The sequence below is a fragment of the Pocillopora verrucosa genome, chromosome 3, assembly GCF_036669915.1.
Source record: "Pocillopora verrucosa isolate sample1 chromosome 3, ASM3666991v2, whole genome shotgun sequence".
NCBI lineage: Eukaryota > Metazoa > Cnidaria > Anthozoa > Scleractinia > Pocilloporidae > Pocillopora > Pocillopora verrucosa.
The window spans coordinates 24,636,181-24,658,839 of NC_089314.1; the positions used below are offsets into that span (position 1 = coordinate 24,636,181).

Sequence of the window (22,659 nt, forward strand, 5' to 3'; positions counted from 1 at the left end):
GAAGGACTATGTTTGCGGCTAGAGGGAACTGTGGTGTTTTCTTTCGGTGGTCACAGTACCAACATGTTATCTAAGATACTTTGAAATTTGTTTCTTGGATTTTGTTTTATTCTTTCTTTTCATTAGTGTACTATTTAGTCTTAAAAGGGAGGAAATTGTTAGATTTTTCCTAATTTTGGTTTCCCTGTTCTACGTAGAAGTTAGTGTCACGAGACCTGTTTTCCATATTTGGTATTGTACACGAGGTTTTCTGTTCAGATTAAAAATAGTTCTTCCGCCATCTTGATCTAGTTACTGTGTTCCTGGCCTTTTATTCGGAATACACAACAGAATGGCGCTTTTTCCATCTCTGGTACCAACCCAGTGAGGCTTTGAAGTCTGGATCACTGCTCAACTCCTTCGCCTTTAGCCGTAGAATTAATCCGCTTACAGCAATTCCTGTAAAAGATAAAAGAGATCAATTGTTTGACTTGTTTTGACAACATGAAAAACTGGCCAATCAGAAGCGGTCATTCCCACGGTTTGCGTAAACATTGCAACACGATTTGACAGATATCAGCTGATCGAAGCTTTTCATTTTTTTAAAGAAACGAAAGACTTACCTTGACTCCTCTGCTCTGAAAACCAGTCCAGTAGTGTTTGATCCAATTCAGGATACTTTGGCGAAAAGCAGCCCATCGTCTTTCGCTTTGCTGACATTTTAAGCTCACCATTAAACAGGTTCGCTTGATCTTTTCGCCAGCGACGCACCATCGATTCACTGATTCCGAAATCTCTAGCGATCTCGGAGTTGTTCTCGACGGCCTCTGCTTCAGCAACGACTTTTAGTTTGAACGCTAAGTTGTATGAAGAACGACGAACTTTCGGCATAATGATCGATTATGATAACTTTGAAAGAGAGCGATTGTTTGAGACAGGATTCTGAACTCAGGTGAATGATTTGTTATATCACGCATGGTTCTATTTATTTACTTTAAGCATGTAAGCGCGGATCACATTAAATTATTCATAACCCACCTTTTGGTTGCATGTTTCCCGAGAGGGAAGCTCCTTTTGTTTTCGGTTTATGTTAATTCATCTCAGTTAACGACACGCGTGGAGTACTTTGCAATTATTAGGTCTCGGCTTATAGCCGAATGTTTTGTGTTTATTTTTTATTTCAATGCAACAGCTGCTGACATGAAAAAGTTTAGGGTCTCGGCTTATAGCCGAGATCGGCTTATAGGCGAATAAATACGGTAAGTAGCTGAACTCTTGTCCTAACACTGACAGTCTGTGCTATCAGCGCGAGGGAAAAGAGCGGTAAGAAGGAAAATTCATAATTTATATCCTCAAGAAAGAAAAAGTTCCCCTTACTTCAATAGAAGTTTATGGACGCGGACGATTTCACTGCACTCAAAGGTAATGTCATTTTAATTTTCGGTTGCTGTAATTATTTTGGCCACATCTCTGAACGAGCCATACCATTTCCTAGAAATTTCCATCAACCAGTGATATAGGAATTGTACAATTTTTATGTATTGCTAAGTGTCATCGTTATTTAAACGTTTTCGGAAAGTCGATCGACCTTTGGGCTGCACACTTAATACTAATCGTTTTCTCCATAATTTAGGTCTCATGGTTTAACAGCCTTTTTTAGGCGCCTTTTATGTGCATTTTGTAACGATAACTGAAAAGAATCTCCGAAAATGCCCGGCTAAAGAGCCAAATATTTTGCATCAAAATTACCGTAAATCGGTCATCAAGAAACCAAATTTTCAGTGATAGATGTCAAGCATTTGTCACGAACATGCGACTACCACGATGAGGATTCGAACTTCAGACTTTTCGACCAATTTCGCAGTTGGTTCATGGAACAACTAAGCTACAGACAATTTGGTTTTTTTAACTGAGATTAAAAGTAAATTGGCCCATGACCGCAAAGATTTTCTAAAGCTAACGTTTCGAGCGTTAGGGCCTCATCAGGGCGAATGTAAACACAGTTTCTGAAGCTAACTTTATGATTGTAAACCCTTCGTCAAAGTGACAAACAACCCACGTATTGGCAGCTAAGTCGTATGCTAAGTACAAAGGTGACATATATCCTACATATACTGCTACGATCTGTTGCATCGAAAACTAGTGTCTCATGTGGATAAAATGAGGAGGATTGTACAATTTGTGTTCTGGTGTATCGCGTGAGACCTGTTTGTACTGGGAATTTGAGTTGATCGATGTTTCCTCGCATTCAGGCTTTCCGAGAAAGCTAATCCAATTTCTTAATGGAAGCGAAATTCTAATAGCCATTCAGCCGTCATGAAATACCTTAAAGAAAGAAAATATATGATCCCCTTGCTTTCATAGAGGTTTATAGACGCGGACGATTTCACTGCACTCAATGGTACTGCCATTTTTCGGTTGCTGTTAGTGATAGGTCGTATTTGTAGATGTGCCCATCCCATTTCCTAGTAATTTCCATCGACCAGTGATCTAAGATATGTACAATTTTCATGTATCGCTGAATGTCAGCATTACTGAAACGTTTTCGGAAAGTCGATCGACCTATACGCTGCGCACTTAATAAGTTCATGGCGCCTTTTATTTGCATTTTGTAACGATAACTGTAAAAGAATGTCGGAAAATACGTGGGGAAAAAAAATCTTGTTGCATCAAAAGCCCTGTAAATCGATCATTAAGAGAGCAAATTTTCAGGGATGGATGGCAAGCATTTGTCACGAACATGCGACTAGGAAATATTTTAATTCCCCATGATGAGGATTCGAACCTGAGACTTTTCGACCGATTTCGCTGTCGGATCATCAACCAACTAAGCTACAGACAATTTGGTTTCATCAACTGAGATTAAAATGTAAATTGGCCACCGCAAAGAGTTTCTGAAGCTAAAGTTTCGAGCGTTAGGTCTTCTTCAGGGCGAATGTAGAGACAGTTACTACAGCTAACGTTACGAACGTAAACCCTTCGTCAAACCGACAGACAACCTACGTATTGGCAGCTAACTCATATGCTATGTACAAACATCCTTCATATACTGCTAGGATCTGTTGCATCGAAAGCTAGTGTCTCATGTGGATAAACTGGGAAGGATTGTACATTTTGCATTCTGGTGTATCGAGAGAGACCTGTTTGTATTGCAAATTTGAGTTAATCTATGTTTCCCTTGCTTTCGTAGAGGTTTGTAAACGCGGACGATTTCATGGCACTCCGCAAAGGTACTGTTATTTTTTAGTTGCTGTAACTGATGACATAGGCCATATCTCTAAATAAGCGACACCGTTTCCTAATAATTTCTCCTGATCCGTTATAAAAGTAATATACAATTTTTATGCATGCTTTTCTAAATGTTATCATATTTAAGAGCGACGGTCAGGAAATATCGACCATTGAGTGGCAAGAGTTGAAAAATTAATTTCGCTTATTTTCTGACTATAAAAAGCTACTAAGAATAGAAGAAATTTCATGTATTTCTTTTTCTTCCGGAGCGCTTTAATTCTGAGAAAACTGAGAAAAACGAATTTGACCCGCGACGATCCCGAAAGGTCCCGCAAGCAAGTGTGAAATTGATATTTTAAACTGACTTTTGGTCTTCAAGGAAAAATGATTCAAAGGATCATGACACCGAGTTTTGATAGAGTGAGTGCCGTACTTTCCCAGAAACTATATGACTTATCTTTATTGTTGTTCATAAATAGCAAACAACGCGCAGGAAAGTGCTGTATTTTCAACCGTAAAAAATCCCGCAAATACCTCCTTAATTCATATGTTTTTTTCACTATGTGATATAATTCAGATTTTCCTTTTAACTATGTCGTTAGAGGGATTTAAGGTTTTCCTTGATAATATGTTAGAATCAGCATGGGTTTTCTTTACAGCGCCTCACGCGAAGGTTTTGAAATGACAGTAATTCATTCAAATTTTTTTTCAACGGCTGAGTAAACAATTCTTGTTGCGTGACCGTAACGTCAAGCGGAGTTTTCACACAGCAGGCCGGAATATACACGAAAGCGTACTGAAAACGATTCTGGTGTGAGCTTTTCGTCCTTTTTTATTGAAAAAAAGGTAATCGGCCAAAGAGAGGTTATTTTTTCTCATTGTTAAGGTAGAAGTTTTCCTTTTCAGTGAAAGATGTTTTCCCTGATAAATATCAGGATGAAATTTGATTAGCTCTCGGCTAACCTGTTTAACTTTTATACTTGTTTTTTCCGCTTCCTTTGGTTTCAGAAGAATCGGAACAGAAAGACAAAAATCATAGATTCTTTTTTAAATTGATATTTTCTTCAATTGTGAGGATTCATTTCTATTATTTATTGAAGAAATGACAGAGTTGGCTAAAGCTCGAAGCAGTTTACTAGCCATAGTAAATTGAATTAGTCAATTAAATACAAAGAGGGAATATTTAATTAGCGAAATTGGAGCGAATTTGTTTTGCCAGTTTTGTGTCATCATGGACGTTAAGTGCTCTTTTAGCTCCTTAGTCGGCGGTTCTTGCTCTTATGACCCCAGAGATAGGAGCAGATCAACTGAGGTTATTCCATTTCTGAACTGCAAAAGAGACATCGCGGTTCATAAGTCTTCCTTGTCAATAAGTGATGTAGAAACCGAAATCGAACTTATTTTGGGAAGAGTATCTACATCCTTTTCTTAGGAGTTAGACCTTTCGGAATTAACGATTTGTCCCCGGCACCGCTCATCCCTTGGTATTGGGTGGCGTCGAGGATCGAACTGTGCTAAGTTCCTTCGCTAATCTCGAAGCACGGCGGACAAGCCCAAAAAACGCAAAGGCAGAACGAGGACTTGGCAAAAGTGCTTGTTATTTGATATGGAAGAAACTGGGAATTTTTATTCCAGTTAGTTCAGGTATGTATACATCATTTTTCATCTTTTTCAACCAAACACACCAGCTCTAAAATGGCGGTCCAATCTGACTCTTCAATTAAAGCACTTTGTAAGCACTTTTCTTTTTTTTTTGTTTTGACTTTTTCAATAATTAAGTAGCCGTGACGGTCGCAAATTCAATAGCCTTTGTTTATTTACGTGTTTCTTTTCCTTTCATTACTCTAACATTTTATATTAGTGATTGTAGCAGCAAAAAGGTAAATTTAGAAGCCTTCACCGGACTCCTAAAATTACAGCTTTTTAAAGCAGATTCCCTGATGGCTGATAGATAGTTACAGGGAGACTCAGCCCCTAAAGGGTACCTTTATCAGGCTTCAGGTATATCAAAGGGTAGGGAATCGAAGGGTTGAAGTATATGAAAGGGCAGGAAAATCTATCATTTAAGTTTTTTAAAACAGGTTCCCTTACTTGTGTAAATTAAGACCGTAGTTGTTCAGAATAGTGATTATATCGTATCAGCAAAAACCTGCATTTTCCATCGATTCACTCAACAGGTATTTGTCGCAACTGCCGGGTTAATCTTGACATGCAGAAAATAGGGGAGCTGCCCACAAAGCTTCCGGAGACCAAGAACCTTTCTTACGAGGAAACTGTTGAGACTTCTGTGAGTTCTGAAATGGCACTCAATGGAAATAGTGTTATTAACAATGGCACCAAGCAAGGCCCGCGGGGCAAAAAAGATAAAAAAAAAATGGATAGGGACCTTATCATCACAAAATCTGCATGAGCGGGCCCCGTTTCCTTACTGCCTTTCCTTGAAATGTAACGAATAGGGATAGAAAGCACAAATTAACCGATTTCGTGGACCTCAGACTGTGTGCTGGTATCCAAGAAAACAATGCCATATGCTTATTTTGTGCCTTCTACGTCAGTTTTTCCTGAGTTCCGCAGATAATGAAGAGGTTTAATACCCCGTGCATTTTATGTCGCCCTTGCGTCTGCACACAGTTGAAATTTATTTAGCGGATTTTCTATTTTTATTCTCACCAAAATCTGAGAACTTGAAGCAGTGGCAACAAGTTAAAGACCACGTAGTCCGCGATGGCAAGCTGAGGCCAAATTGTTCTTTTAAGAATAAAGGGTTCATTTAAAAAAAAACTGCATTTTTGCTTCCAATTGCCCCCACCTACACACACGCATCCCTCCACCTTATACCGCCAGGGATACGAGTTCATGCAATTTTCTCAAGGTTAAAAATACGGTGAATAACGCCCAAAAAACGTTTCGGGTTTCCAATATACCACTCCGGGTTCCTTTACTACTCGCTTTAAAGTTCGTACTTATTTGTCATAATGAAAGGTATTTTATGTAATAAATTAGGCACCTTTTATCATAAATTAAGGCAGCAAAAAAGGTTTTATTTTTAGTCCATAATAAAGGCAACAAAGATCAGGAGGGATTATTGATCTTTGTCTAAGTGTTGGTTAACTTTGATAATTATGTACCCAATTAATTTTTTTTTTAATACAGTTTACGTTATATTTATTTTGCGTCCTTGTCTAGGGCGTGATGTGTAACCTTCCAATTGCTGCAAGTACTCCTTGTTCGGTGGTAGCACATGACTTACTAGATCAAGAAACGTCATTATATTTACCAGCAACCCTCCTAGAAGAAACCGAGACAAGCACTACAGGAATGAAGTTGGAAGAACCTATTGACCACCTTAGCGCAAAGCCAAGCAAGCGGTCTCAGCTGTTCTTGGTGAAATAGCGCCTAATGATCTAGATCTTCTCTGGGAATCTATTATGTCCTCAAAACAAAATGAAACTGGAAATTACACTTGTTCTAGTGGTTTGGATAAAGAATTGATGTACACGCCACTCAAGCTTTGAGCACCAAACCCAGCGACTTTTCCTAAAAATCATCTGGGGACATTTTAAAGTCGTCGTGACTTGTACGTCAGCATTGACGTTACCATGGCAACCGACTTTTGAGAGCCATATTTTCCAAAACTTGCTGTTTTACTCATTCAATTATACCCTTACACTGTTCTTATACGACGTCAAGAAGTGCATTGTTAATATTGTGATTCCGTGACTGATCGACTCCCCAATATCACGTTTAGTCACGAAACAAAGAGTGTAGCGTTTCAAAATGGCCAAAACTCACCCAGTTTGGCTTTTCTATCTCACTCTTTAAGTAGAAACACAACTTTGCAACTGTAAAACCTACAAGGATTACGAAAAATGAGTATTTGGGGATCAAATATCCACTTTCATGGATTTCGAAACTGGAAGTGTTTACACAATTACCGCCGACCCACCATGAAAATTCCTTAACTTCGATACCGCCTTATAGAGATTTCCTTCAATAACCCAAGCTAATTCCCAGGTATATCTTAGATGTATGTATAAATGTGGGATTTAACTAGAATGAAGTCAATTTGGAGTTATACCACATGTGCAATATTGCCGTCGAAAATCAATAACAAAACGGAGTTTTTGTTATTCATAAAACCTATTCCTCATTTTTAGATAATTTCTGCTCGGTGAGTGTCGCTTTTGCTCTAAAAGAATCTTCTAGTAAAAGAAGAACAGTGAATCTGTTGGAATAAAGTGTCCAAATTTCTCCGTACGACTTTGTTTGCGAACGAGAGGCAAGTTGATGTATGCAAATTTCACGTAAATGATTAGCCAATTTTGTGACTCCGACCACAAAAACCGATATTCTAATTTTTCTAAGAAATAAAAAGCTTTTGGCAGGAACAATCCACAGCAGGTATCTTATCTACCTAAAAGCTACTTATGGGCAAAAAACGAAAGAAAGCGATTTTTCAACTCTTGCCACGAAATTAAGATTTTGGTCGATATTTCGTGACCGTCGCTCTTAATACGCTTCCGGAAAGTCAATAAACCTTTAGGCCACACACAAGTAAGTTCATTGTTTCTCCATAATTTAGGTTTATGGTTTAACAGCCTTTTCAGGCGCCTTTTATTTGCAAAACGTGATTGCTGATAAATGCAACTAGGAAATACCTGAGGAAAAAAAAACTAGTTGCATAAAAAAGGAAAATAAATTGATCATCAAGAGGCCAAACTTTTAGCGATATATGGCGAGCATCTGTCACGAACGTATGACCAGGAAATATTTCATCTCACCGCGATGAGGATTCGAACCTCAAACCATCCAACTGATTTCACTGTCTGATCATCGACAAACTGGGCTATAGAAAATTCGGTTTAGTCAACTAAGATGATAATGTGAATTGGCCGCAGTTAAGAGTTTCTTAAGCTAACGTTTCGAGCGTTAGCTCTGCTTCAGGGCGAATATAGAGACAGTTACTAAAGCTAACTTTACGAGTGTAAACCCTTCGTTTAAGTGTCAGACAACCTACGTATTGGCAGCTAAGTCATATGCTAAGTACAAATGTAACACATATCCTACATATACTGCTAGGATCTGTTGCATCGAAAACTAGTGTCTCATGTGGATAAAATAAGGAGGATTGTACGCTTTCCATCCTGGTGAATTGCGACAGACCTATATGGTTTATATTGCGAACTTGAGTTGATCGATGTTTCCTCGCATTCAGGCTTTCCAAGAAAGCTAAACCAGTTTCTTGATAGGAGCGAAACTCTGATAGCCATTCAGCCGTCAAGAAATATCTTAAAGAAATAAAAATATAAGTTCCCCTTGCCTTCTAGAGGTTTTTACAAGGGGACGATTTCACTGCACTCTTCAAAGGTTCTGTTATATTTCGGTTGCTGTAATTATCGGCCACATTTCTAAATGAGTCACGCCATTTCCTAGTAAATTTTATTGATCCGTGATATTGGTAATGTACAATTTCACGGATACTTTGCTAAATGGAAAGTCAATGGTTTGCTTCGGAAAGTCAATAAACCTTTAGGCTGCACACAAGTAAGTTAGTTGTTTCTCCATAATTTAGGTTTATGGCTTTAAGCGCCTTTTATTTTCAAAGTGTCTAATTGCTGTTAAATGCAGTTGAAAAATACCTGGGGAAAAAAGCAAAACTAGTTGCATCAAAAAGTCCAATAAATCGATCATTAAGAGGCCAAATTTTTAGCCGGCTTCATGGCGAGCATTTGTCACGAACATACGCCCAGAAGATATTTCATTTCGCCGCGATGAGGATTCGAACCTCAAACCATCCGACCGATCGCTCTCGGATCAACTGAGATGATAATGTAAATTGGCCACAGTTGAGATTTTCTAAAGCTAACGTTTCGCGCGTTAGCTCTTCGTCAGAGAGAGTGTAAAGAATGTCTTTAAGCTGACACCGTTTCAATGAAAGGCCGCATCTCAAGATAAGCCACGCCATTTCCCTATAATTTCCATCGATCAGTGATATAAGTAGTGTAAAACTTTCATTTATTACTTAATGTTTTCATAGCTGATACGTTTTCGGAGTTTACATTCACTTGATTTTCGGAAAGTTAATAAACCTTCCGGCTACACTCACAAGTAAGTTAATTCAGTGTTTCTCCATAATTTAGGTGTTATGGTTTAACAGCCTTTCGGTTCAGGCTCCTCTAATTTGCAGAGTGTACTTGCTGATAAATGCAGTTGGGAAAGACCTGAGAAAGGAGCAAAACTAGATGCATCAAAAAGTCCCATAAAACGGTCATTAAGAAGCCAAATTTTCAGTGATAGGTGGCAAGCATTTGTCACGAATACGTGACTAGGAAATATCTCAATCGGCAGCGTGATAAAGATGCGAACCTTACACTTTTCGACCGATTTTGTTGTCTAATAACCGACCAACTAAGCTACAGACAATTTGGTTTTATCAATTGATGTAAATTTTATCAACTTGTGTAAATTTGTCACCGTAAAGACCATCTAAAGCTGACGTTTCGAGCGTGACCGACAACCTACGTACTGGCAGCTAATTATAAGTCATAGGCTATAAATGTGACACGAATCCTACATACTGCTACAGCCATGATCTGTTTTGTCGAAAGTGTTTCATGAGAGAAAATGAGATTGATCGTACATTTTGCATCCTGATGTATCGCGAGAGACTTGATTACATAGCGAATGTGAGGTGATGAGGTGTAATCGCCTTCAGGCTTTCCAAGAGGACCAATCCAATTTCTTGATAGGAACGAAGCTCTTACAACCGTTCAACTGTCGAGAAAAAGGTAAAAACGACCAGAAAATGTCATTTTCTTAATTATTTCTGTCATGAAGTGGGCATTTTATAATTCTAACTTATGATTCTCGAGTAGATGGTTTAAATTAAGGCACGTATTACAGGTGTCCGATTTCAACCAACTGTCCGATTACAAATCTACAAAATAATTAGTGAAAAGTAAAGCAGGTAGTGCACAAATGCCCTTTGAGGAAGTTGTAATGGTTATGATTTATGGTATAAAACAGAAAAAAGGGAAGACAGAGAATGAAAACAAGTGGAATTTTGACGGTGCGCCATTTTATTCAACAAATTTAAACTTTTGCAAGACCATCATTTATTACCTTGGAAACGTGTTAAAATTGATTCAAAATTTTCAAAACAATATTTTGAAGAAAATTAAGTGTAAAATAACCAGCAAAAGTAAACATTTCTATCGAAGTCATCCTTGATTATGTAAGCTGGCATATACAAGAGTTTGGCTGCTGTTTTAAAACCGCAGAGCGTGCCATGTGCGTGCACCATTTGAATTTGCACCCGTGTTTCATAAGAACTGCAGCCAATCAGAACTTAGTATTTTTCCGGTGCATACTATTAATTTATCTTACTGCGTTGAAAGTGTTCAGTTTTGTTAGACACTGGCTAGGGAATTACCTATCCCTGATCGTCATGGATATTTTAATTTGAATGCCTAGAGAAATCATCAGACTCTAGTCTTTTGGTATATCCTCGAATATGTTCTTGTAGTGCTTTTGGAGGTTAAGTACGCTCTTTTGGAAATTATTTTCGCGTTCCCTGTCCCGCATACAATTTTGTAAAATACGACTCATCGCACTTCTATGGGTTCAATAGTCCAGTCCTGTTCCGGCGAGTTTTTACTAAGTGTGCAGCAACAAACAGGCCTGTGTATTTGCTGATTGACATCTATTCAAAAGATTTTACTGGTAACGGACGCGACTCTGCTGCACAACTCAAAGCAAGATAAAAAGGTGCGATAAAGTTTATTTTCTAGCAATATTTATATATGGTGGACTTAGTATGTTTTGAAGCCGCACAATAATTTAATATGATTATGACGTAATTGGTGCTTTAACTTAGATGAATACGATTACTGTTGGTTGCTGTTTTTTAATTTAAAGTATTTTCGTGAAACGTAGATTTATTCCATCATCTATTTTCCCCGGTTACTGTGCATTCGTTTATGATAGTTTTCGCCTCGAAGTAGCACTGTTGCATAAATCGGTGTGAAATTCACGGAAGATGTGGTGGTGCGAACCCGGGTTTTGACTCTTTTATAGAAACGGAAGTGACTCTTATCTTGTAAAGGAACGCTTTGGCACGTGGCTTTTCTTATCAACACTTTCGTAGTACTCGAATCAATCGCTGAGACATAAAAAAATGTAATTACCCACGAATACTATTCTACATGGCGCAAAATGAAAATGATTTGGCGTTCGTCGCTCGCCACACCCTAGGTGTAACCCAGCAAGTTAACGTTAACGCCCCACGCTTCAGTTTCCTGAAATAGTCAATGACCGCAATGTCGTAATGTATTTACAGCTCAAAGGTAATTAATTTTAGCAACAGCTCGCACGGAAAATTTCAAACGGTTATAATTATAGGTTACTGAGATAAGGCGAGCGATTTTCTATTTTTTTAAGGGCAGCCTTACTGAGTCCGATACCTGAGGTTGTACAATTCGCGGAACAAGTTTTTGCTTCTGTAAAATAGGATAATTTCAGCGCAGACAGATTAGTGATCGGGAGCGAGACGGCTGTATTCAGATGAGACTAATCCCTCCACCATCAATTTTTAAAGGGTAAAAACGACGTAGCCAACCTGGTCGATTGGGTTTTATAGGTGTGTTAACAGGTGTAATTAAAGTTTTATGTGAGAAAAAATGTAATGTAAATTAGCCGCCGTAAAGAGTTTCTGAGGCTGACGTTCGAGCATTACCCCTTCGTCGGAAGAGTACTTGTGTCTGCGGTTTTAGTTAAAAAAATGGTGTACCCCCGTTTCACGAAAATACTTTAAATTAAAAAACAACAACCAACAGTAATCGTATTTCACGAATATTTAGTCGAGAGTGTTATTGTTTCTAATTCGTTAAGCTGTTCTAGAATCAAGTCAGAACCTTAGGCCTGCATGTATAGGTAAGGCCTGTTGCTTGGTAAGAAATCCTTACTCTCACGTAACAATTCAGTTCAATTAATAGTACCACGAGAGAATCAAACATACCTTTGCGATGGCTTAAAACTCAGCTTCAAAGATAGTTTGGTTTTTGACTCATTTCTTATGGCTGAGGTCTCATCGTTTACCGCCAAAGGATCTGTCGTGTGCATAAACAACCCCCTTATAAACAGCACTAAAGATCGACAGTTTCTTCGCATATCAATAGATGGGTCTAGTGGCATGTGTCAGTTGCTCTCTGTTAGGTGAAAGCAGTAAAGCAGTGTTAGATATTTGGTGCCCTCCACAACCTTAACCTTACTAACCTACATGTAATCTCTCTGACCCGTGACCGACACGACAAACTCGATGGTGCATTGAAGTATCAAAAGCTTTAAAAGTCTACTTTCTGGTTTACAACTCCAAAAAAGCTGAGCCCTAGAATCTTCTGTATCTTCGCACCTTGATTTCTGCAACGCACTACCTTTTGGTCTTCCTCAATATCAACTTGATCGTTTACAGCAAGTTTAGAACGCCGCAGCTGGAGTGATTTTCCAGATTACAAAATTTGACCATGTCACACCCTCTCGCATCGACCTACAATGGCTCCCTGTAATTTTCAGAGTTTTAGTTTAAATTGGCCCTTTTTGTCTTCAAGTTGTTAAACAATCTAAGTCCACCCTATGTTACTGTGAAGTTAGATCTTTTGTCACCGAAACCAGCCCCTAACTATGCCCTTTACTCGTCAATGCAACCTCTTATTTCTTCCAGTAGTCAACTGCTCTACACTTGGGAATTGCTCCTGTCTCATGGAACTCGTTGCTATTATCGACTAGGTCCTGTGGCAGCCTCGCCATTTATAGAAAACAACTCAAAGCATGTCTTTTTAGGAATTCAAAGCTTTCCGATAACAAGTCTCATGGCAATTCGAATTTATACCGACATGGACCTAATCACTTAATCACCTAATCCGACACAGTGCCACAGTTTCGTTAGAAACTTACCCCCTTTATCGTGATTATGTTTATTTATTATGTGAACTTTGAGAACTGAGGTATATGGTGCTTCTATTTTGTGGTTGAACAAGGCATCATTAAATTAGTTCTCGATTAAATGCTCCCAGTATTTATTTCAGACTTGGCCCTGGTAAACCCATCGTTCATAGAAAGGTTGATTTTTCTTTTTATCATGTACCCATACGCCGAGACCCAGGGGTATTGTCCAAGACGAATAAAATGTTTGTGAGTCTTCCTCTGGGACTATGATCCATCCATTGAACATTTCCATGTAGAAAATAAACCGATTTAAACAAAAGTAGGTCGCCGCAGTGATGCTATTAACATGTAGCTGAAGCTCGCTCACCAGAAAGTTTGGAATCCTGATCCGACATGGAAGCCTTAGGTAATCATCCCAGGGAACTAGTATTTCAGGTTCTGACCCCGCGAGTACATACGCATGGTGTTTAATCAAGAAGAGTAAGTTGCTTAGTCTTGTACTGTTATCATGCTTTTGCACCAGTTCATTTTTTCATTGATCGTTGCAGAAGTTGGTAATCCTAGAGTAGCGTGACGAATGTTTCAAGAGAATGGCGTACCTCACGCAAAAAAGTGACCACGAGTTTCCTCAAGAGGACATCCCATATCTTGCGAACGAAGCAAGGGACTATTGTATTTCAAGAGGAATGGTTTATAAAGACTCCAATGGTAAACCACAGCACATTCCTTTCACGCTTTACCCTTCACCTTTTCCAAAGAGTCTTTTTTCTACTGCAAGAGAAGTTCAGACGGACTTCAACATTCTTGTGCATAAAGCCAGCCAGGACTACCAATTTACGAAGAATGCACTGTCCAGGTAAAAAATCTTCCTTGCCGGTTTTTACTTTTTGTTGGTTACCGCTGGTGGTAGTCAGTTTGAAGGTTGAGTCGTTTGATTCTTGTGCGCGTGAACGAAAGTGTCGGTTTTGCAAATCAACTGTGTGTTGCTGAGAGCTTGATTCCCAGTGATTCTTGAGAACATGGGAATATGAGAAAGGGGAAAAGGCTACTCTGAAATCAGTTAAAAGGTACGGGTAAACTTCTAAGTTTTCTAAAAGACCTACTAACCCACATAACTGGCGGTGTCATAGTGATTTGAAGCACTGAGCGGCGAAGCATACAGCAATGTACCACTCAAATTTACTCAGTGGCGGCACCACTCAAAGCCGTGAATCTGCACTTAGTGTTATTTTGATGATTTCGTACTAAATTACTTTAAGACCCATTACAAGCGTTAAGTACATCTCCTACCGATATCGCAATGATCACGGGTTCAAATTCCGTACTGGCCTGAATTTTTTCAGGCCTTTTTTTCCCTTCTGCTTAAGTAGTATTCATTACTGCGAAGATCGCCTTACTTATCACCGTCTTAAACAAAGAAAAACTCTTCAATTCATTTGTGCATTCAAGTTTGGCCTAAGAAGAGGCCGCTCAACGGTGTAAGCAAATAAAAAGTCCTTTTCATCATATATTATCTTTATTTCCTTGTTAGCACGATATCTGCCGACCAATTTACAGCAAAGCTTTTTCAAATTTACGAAAAGGTTTGGGAGCAAGGAGCAGCTCAGGTAAGTACTGGCGATTTGTTTCGGTTCACATTGGGCAGTTGTTTATTGTCATCCCCAGTCCTCTTTCATTATCATGATCATTATTACTGCTATCATAATAAAAACTTTGACAAAATTCTCTAACGTGGTTGGATAACAGCAGATTTGAGCACTAATGGGACATGATACAGTTTATGTCTTTGTAAATGGAGAATACGCGACATTTGCACACAAATTGAACACCACCGTATTCACTCGAGTAAGCACTGCCCCGAAAAAGCGCCACAGGAACAATTCAGTTTTTCACAAGCTGTTTTACATCACACCATGGTGGATATCCTGAGGGAACTAGACTCAAACCCTTTCGAATGAACAGATTCATACGGAAAAGAGGCGTACTCTCCTACTCTGGAGCCCGTAGACTCAGACTCAAACTGAAAAGTACCGGAAGGGACAAATGGTGACAATCAAAAGAAGCCCCACCAATCACTGTAAGATATTCGTAAAGATAGAAACTATTCCATTAAATTGAAAAAAACATGTTTTGCGTCGCGTCCAATTTTTAAAAAAGCGCCGCCTTTAAATAAGCGCCGTCCCCCAGTAGGCATCGCTTTTGAGGCGCGAAAAATTCAAAGTGCACCGCGGTGCTAATTCGAGTAAATAAGGTAGATAGTCTAGTTGTAAATGTGTTTTTACAAATGGTTATTTTATCAAATTTTCTCGTAATTTTGTTTGATTTGAAGGAAGACTTCGTGTGGTAACAATCAAAAGACACCTATTCTGGTCACTGCAACATTCTTATACAAACAAAACATACCGTTAAATTGAAAGAGAACATTTATTCGTTGCGTCTAAAATTTGAATAGGTTCATTACAATCAAACTCGAGATTGACAAATTGGGCTCCCATTGTGCGTTGTTCGATTTATTTTGTTTGATTTCTGGAATTCACTCTTTGATATTCTTCTTCTTATTATTCTCCAATATCATCACCATTATTATTAATATTATCATGATTATTATGATTTTAATCATCATTACCTTACAACTATCATCATTAGTATTATCATCATTATAAAGCGGCTCATTCAAGTATTCCATTCCTTCAGTCTATTTCATTAGGAATATTCCGATCAGACTACTTGATCGACACGACAGGCAAATTAAACAATGAATGTCACAGTCGCACCAAAACTGACGCGACGGACGAAAATAACAATGGGCTTTGCATTAAGCAAGTCGAAATCAACACCATAGCGCTAGGAGGGATTGCATTCTCTTGCCTTATTCCAGAGATGCACAGGTAAAAGAAGTTGTGTTTTAAAAATGTTATTGTTACAATTTTTTAGCCATCGAGAATTTAGACAGAATGGGGGGACTCTCAGAAGCAGTACCACATTTAAGTATATTCTGTGGCAAATTATAGATCCCAGTTTAGTCACATTCTGTTTATGCATCTATCCTATTTTTGAATCCCTTCTTACCAGAATATTCTTACCGCCAATGTCCCGAAAATGTGCGTAATTCTAGTAATTCTATCAATAATGCAACCCCATTATAGTCAATCCAGTCGTGAAAATGCCACTCCATTCAGCGGCATATCCCCATTAGTCTATCGCTAAGAAGTACCCCCCTCCCGGAGATTTAGATCCTCAAAAGAAGGTGCAGTAAGTGGATAGAAATATGATCCCATTTTGTCATTACTAACAACTGATATAAGAGGTCAAAGGTTACCCTGAGCTAATTTTTTTGAGATAAAATGTGGAGCTATCAAAATTGTTGTTCAATAACTAGTTTCCTGTTTTTCTTGAATTTTTTTGCCACCCGTTTATTTTGTGATCTTGCAGTGCTTGTCTTCTGCGAGACCGATGTGTCGCGCTTCTTCGAAAATAGTGTTGTGCTCTAAATCACTTTAATTTCGCATTTCAACGTAGAACATATCCTCTTTCCTATGTAAATGACCGTGTCAGAGAATTAAATGAACTTTATCAAAGGGGATGTACCAAATTTCACCAACGGGACCATGCGTGAAGAGTGACGACAGGTCGTCTTCAAGCAATGTATCTTGACCTCGATTTCCAATTATACGACGGAAAACTACCTCACCCTTGAGAGCATTCAAAGTTTGTTTGGATGTAATATGTTGATTTTCGCTGTTATGGGGACTTAGTATTAACACAATCTTCCATCTGTTACTTCTCAGGTATCTCCTTGAGTTAATGGGACAAAAAAGAAAGGTTGGTCGACTCTTGGACCGTTATAGATATTCATAGCTTTTCTTATTTAATTACACCTCTTAAGGGAGATATTCTCTCAGTTTTTAAGAAGGATCTTACAGATACCGCAATCTTATCTCTTCATAATAAATAGAGCTCTTTGCTCTGTACTCCAATCAATGTCTCTTGATGCATATTTCTTTCTGAGTCTTTCGAAGAGATCGGAGGATGCGTTTTGAGACAAGAGAGGGTCATATGCGTGTTTGAGGATCTCATTAGTTACTCCTGGCCTCTTCCCGACGAAAACGTACTCTTTAAAATTATTGCTACGTTACTCTCGTTTTCCTAGATCTCACGGGGATCCAATGTTAACTAATTCAGAGTCACAAATGCCGCTTACGTAAACACTCCATGGAGCCAACCTCGTTACCAGGGTCTCTTCTTTCTAACCGATTGAATTGGCCGATCCAATAATTTTTGATGGAGGGGAGGGAGGGGGTGGGGTCTCCAAATTTTGACAAGTTCTGTTAATCTGAGATCTGAGATACCTCAAGTTGTGTAGTACTATAAGGTGCTAGTTTAGAGAAGGTGGGGGGGGGGGGGGGGGAAGAAAGGATCCCTCAAGGATCCTTCACTGGTCTTGTAACATCTTGGAATTCTTCAAAATAAAATTATTCCCCAAAACCAGACATCTTGAGTCTAAAAACAACTCTGGAGGGAATGCTTAAAGGGGACACTAGCTGCAAAAGTGAGATCCCAACCTCTCTGTTATTGTACGAAATAAACCCAAAATAATTCTCAGTTTACAATACTTCAAATAGCATAGGCAAATTGACGGCAGCCTGCGTTGCAGGCGGTCTGCGGTTTTGGGGCGAAGAGAAAAATGAAAGGTCTTTCATTTTTCTCTCCGTCCCCCAAACCGCAGACCGCCAGCAACGCAAGTTAAATTGACGGTGAACTTATAGTTCTGTACATTTTCTTAAGGTTCCTCTTAATCCAGCATTGGACGAGGCAGCCGATGGTCTCATCAAGGCCTGGGAACTATACGGATCAGAACGGTTTGGCGTCTGATTATTTATTATCATTAATTCGGTTCTTTGTTTATTTTGTTTCCTGTTTGTTGAACTTATAGACTTTCTTTGTCTTTAATTTTAGCGCTGTTATTATGTTTGTCATTCAACCTGACGAGATAAACGTTTACGATCAAAGACATCTGGAATATCGTGTTCGCGAAAGGTAAACGTGTTACGTCACTTTGCTCCTCAAGTTCTCCTTTCTCAGTTTTTTGGCTGACAGTCTTCAGAAGCAGAACATCCTCCCCCCTCCCCATTAGACCTGTGGGGCTTTTTACGACTTGTCTGAGACCAAAATTCTTACAACTACTTCTTCACCAGTTTCCTCACGTGCTTTAGGTTATCTGCTTGTGATAACTTGAGTTCTCGTGCCTTAGCGTCTTGTGATTATTTCGGTTTTGGTTTTATCGAGTCTCGATTAAAAAGCATTTTACTTCGTGTTACCATGTACATTTAAACTTAAGACAAAGTCAGATTTCTATTAAAAGAAAGATGACAAAGACTGCTCTCTGCTATCATGTTCGTTTCCTTGAACTCTTGGTGTTTCGACCCCTTTCTCCTTCCTTTAAACGTTTTACGTCATGTAACGGAACAATAATGCACTTATAAATAATTTCTCTCTAAATTCGTTTTGTGCAGAAGTAAGGGTGTAACAGTAATTAGGCGAAGCCTTACTGATGTATTCAGAGACGGAGAAACAGACCATGCTAAATCCCTTTATTTGTGAGTATTTTTTCTTCTTCCACCTTTTTCCATTTCACCATAATTATGATTGTCTTCTTGGGTTGTTTTGTTAAAATTATACGTTTGTGCTCTTCACACCTGACAGGAATGGAAATGAAATCGCTGTAGCTTACTTCAGAGCAGGATACACGCCCAAAGACTATCCCACAGAAAACGTGAGTTCATCGTAATAAATTCTCTGTTCATTACATTTCTTTACAGGACAAAACTGATATTTTTGATCAAATTTCTTGATCCCAGTTGCGTGGATAGGTTCAGTTTTGTTAAAGGTTAGAACGAATTTAGAAGTTGATGTGGCTAAGACGCGGAGAGAGCTTACATTTAAACATTAAACAATTGTCGTGTACGTGTTAAAAAATAGTTTGTGACTGGTGACGCGGCGTTTCATCCTGGCCAACATACTCACCGGCAGAGTAGAACCATCTCTTTAGTGCTGTATTTCACAAATGTTAAACTAACGATTTGGTTTTTCTTTCAATGATAGGAATGGTCAGCTCGTCTGACCATAGAGTTGTCTCGCTGCATCAAATGTCCGACTGTGGCTTATCAGTTAATGGGAACAAAGAAAATGCAGCAAGTGATGTCTAACCCTGGGGTGTTAGAAAGGTACCCAAAATAGTTATATTCTAAAGGTTGCTAAGCATTTCTTTTTTATGACAGCAAACTTTACCCTATTGGTTAGGGTTTTACAGGAATGTTCCGCTAGGGAAGGGTTCCTTTTCAGACTAAAAGCAAATAAAGTGATAAGGATTTCTCGAATGGTTGTTAAGTAAAATATGTCACAGTGTAGGTAGACCAAAATTTGATCTGTATTTTACAAAATGTTTCAGTTAATTTAGAATATATTCTCTAACATGCACCTTGTCAAGACCTAAGACGGAATGAAGCCATTTTAAGATCAGTTGAAATATTGATACGCAGCAAGGCAGTAACTGTCCTGTCCCTTAAACAAGACAATGTTTCATTTTCCAGGTTTTTACCTGACAAGGAATCCGTGGACAGAGTAAGAAAAACGTTTACTGGCCTCTATTCTCTTGACCCGGTAATTGAAATTTTTTTAGCGTCTTTTAAGCGCCTGGCCATGTTTGGCTACAGGAGCAACTTTCAACTGAGGGTCGAAAAACCTAAAGTAACCTCAGCGACCAATCATGAAAAAGCTTATATTGTTATTTGCCAATGAGAACTCAAAGTGAAAACAAGCAAATTGTGTTAAGCAGTTAAGCGCGGGAAAACGCGTATCATCAAGTCACGATTGTTTTAAGTTCTGTAGCTGATTGGTCGAGAGGATGGCGCGAGTTTTTTGGACCAATCACAGAATAAAGTTAAGTGAAACTCAAGTCATCCTGGACTATCTTCGACACTCTAATAAACCCACTTCACCATGTAAACCACGCAAGAAGCTTTGCAAGTCTAAATGAGCCTTCTTGAGTGTCTAAGCTTAATCCCCTTTGTCATTCCAGGGACCTGTAGGGGATCATAATATGGAATATTGTCTTCAGAGGACGGACAGATGTGTTCTTAAGCCTCAACGAGAAGGAGGAGGTATGGACATTGAAAACTCTTGTATCGTGTAAAGAGAACTACAACTATAATGTAACATAAAAATTCTGCTGGATCTAATTCGTGCGGTTCCATAGTTTGTCCCTGCAACGGCGGATCCAGCATTTTTTGACAAGGGGGGTCCAAACTTTTATTCAGAAAACACAGAATTTATTTTTCTACACAACAGCCCAAATAAGCTAAGAATTATCCCAGGACAAGTAGATGTCAAGGAATTTATATTTTGTAGCATCTTACGATCCTTTTGTTGCAACTTGCGATCTTTCTGGTGTCAGAAAATTGGTAAAAGAGCCCACAGGCGCGACGAGAAAGGGGTGGTGGTAGGGGAGGTCAAGATCTAATGGACTGTGTTGTGACAAAGGAACGTTCCCACATATTACGCCGCAAAATATTCAACTTGTGTGCGGGAGAAAAAAAAGAGAGGAGAGAAAGAAGAAGGAAAGTGTTAGAACTACTGAAGATTTCCCAGAGTTCTGCAACATGTCTTCATCAAGTTTAGGTTAATTTGATTATGCTTGATTCTCCCTTGTTATTGTTCTGCTATGAAATTAGTTTCCGACATAAATTCTGGTCATCCCGTTTCGTTCAAATTTGCTCCCTGGATGGACAAGTAATTTCCATGCTGCGTAGCTGTCACAGAACTCAGAACTCCAACGTACGTTAAGAGATCTTAACGACGATTTTTCTGACAAGAAAGAAAATTTTTCATGAACCTTTCTTTTCGCCTACTTCTTGAATGAACTTTTTGATACACTACAAAGAAAATGAAAATAGGGAACATAGAAGCTTTGGAACCGATCATTTTTCATCAAAAAACGATTTTGGTTGTGTTACAACAAAATTTACCTGATCCTCTCATAAGGCTCTGTAATATCTCAAGATTCCACCTCATTTGCGGTTAATTGGCAGTCAATTTTCTACATAGCCTCCTTTTTGATAATCTACTAACGACGACTGACTTCCCACCGTTCCCACCCAAAAACTGGGTGAATCCTCCCCAAAATCCCCCTCCCCCCTCCCCCAGGCGATACATTAGAACTGGTCCTTTACTCGCTATGTACAGGAAATAACATCTACGGTGAAGATATACGTCACACGTTACTCAACGATTCTAAAAACAGGACGCAGTATATAGTGATGGATCTGATTCAGCCGGAAATGAACCGAAACGTAATAGTCCGTGAAGAATACACAAACGTGCATACTGTTGATGTCATTCCGGAACTTGGAATTGTAGGCATTTTTCTCAGGTAGGACTGAATAGTAGGTATCACCCTCAGTGGGAAAAGCACAGTCCCCATAGAACCAGTGTCATGAGGGGGAACTGGTAACCAACGATGTAAGGAAAAAGTCTCACCGCGCGGTGTGTCCCCTTGTTTTGATTACCGCTGGCGCTGTGATTCCTCAAGTTTTGGTGTTACAACAGAAGTGCTCCACATCTCTAAGTTTAAGCGCAATTCCTGGCGCGTCTAAAAGTCACAAGTCTTAACCTAATTAAATTATAGCGTGTAAAGATCCTGAATTGGTTGAGAAACCCGCCTTTTTCCTTTGTTGGTACTTGGTTTAATTAAGATTTTTGACCTGATCGTTCACAATGCTTAGAAGCATTCCGATCACTTAGAAGTTACTGACCCAAAGACCTTAAATTCATTGAATTTTTCATTTGCAATGTTTGAACTCAAACAGAATATTATGAATAGTCATGGAGCTCTCAACTTATTTTTACCAAAACATTATAAACTTTATCTACGAATTTTGCCGGCTTTCCTTGCTTTCTCACTCCTACTGAAGATGTTGGAATGTAATTTTATCATAGCCGAGGAGATGAAGTACTTGTCAACAAAGAAGGAGGGTACCTGATCAGAACAAAAGCAGCCACTCAGGGGGATGGTGGAGTGTACGCTGGAAGAGCTGCTTTTGATAGCCCATATATGGTATAGCTCATTTGGACCGCATCAGAAGCCACACAAAGGCGGTTGTCAGCAGTACTGTCATTTCTTGAAGGTGTCACACTCCTTGTTTTGGTGGTGAAGTTAGCTAGAGGAGAAGTTCATGCCACTTTGCATCGAGGCGTGAAGTCATCGGTTTTCACTTTACCGTGGAATGGCGTCGTTCGTCATGATGGACAAGGCTTCTCGTCAGAACGTTGTAGCAGCTTAGACACATCTACTGTGCATTTTTAAAGTTAATACAATGGAAAATTTTATCTGTCTCTTTTCCAGGGTTAACATCTCTATTTCTAAAATAATTCAAACAGTACGCGCGCTCTGATTGGCCATAGAACCATTTTACATGAGCGTATGTAAACACGGTTTTCGTTCCTCTTTCA

At 39.0% G+C, this 22,659-nt stretch overlaps 1 protein-coding gene across 2 annotated transcripts; it reads left to right on the plus strand.

The window, feature by feature from the left end:
* Window positions 1-1,031: 1,031 nt before the first annotated feature.
* LOC131788546 (glutathione synthetase) lies at window positions 1,032-22,521 on the plus strand. Of its 2 annotated transcripts, XM_066164061.1 has the most exons (15): window positions 1,032-1,401; window positions 3,170-3,209; window positions 13,701-14,008; window positions 14,684-14,759; window positions 15,847-16,040; window positions 16,941-16,974; window positions 17,938-18,011; window positions 18,109-18,189; window positions 18,666-18,749; window positions 18,856-18,925; window positions 19,255-19,376; window positions 19,743-19,812; window positions 20,231-20,312; window positions 21,394-21,580; window positions 22,147-22,521. In XM_066164061.1, exons 3-15 carry the CDS (start codon window positions 13,743-13,745, stop codon window positions 22,268-22,270), a joined length of 1,464 nt encoding a protein of 487 aa, XP_066020158.1. In that variant the 5' UTR covers window positions 1,032-1,401; window positions 3,170-3,209; window positions 13,701-13,742; the 3' UTR covers window positions 22,271-22,521. The 2 variants fall into 2 exon arrangements, with proteins under 2 accessions (XP_066020158.1, XP_066020157.1); XM_066164060.1 differs by lacking the exons at window positions 1,032-1,401; window positions 3,170-3,209 and adding an exon at window positions 10,692-10,977.
* Window positions 22,522-22,659: the final 138 nt, after the last annotated feature.

Coding starts and splice junctions, on each gene's coding strand:
- LOC131788546 (XM_066164061.1), top strand. CDS start 13,743: ATGGCGTACCTCACGCAAAAAAGTGACCACGAGTTTCCTCAAGAGGAC. Junction 14,009..14,683: donor ACGAAGAATGCACTGTCCAG/GTAAAAAATCTT, acceptor TTTCCTTGTTAG/CACGATATCTGCCGACCAAT. Junction 20,313..21,393: donor GCCTCAACGAGAAGGAGGAG/GTATGGACATTG, acceptor CGCTATGTACAG/GAAATAACATCTACGGTGAA.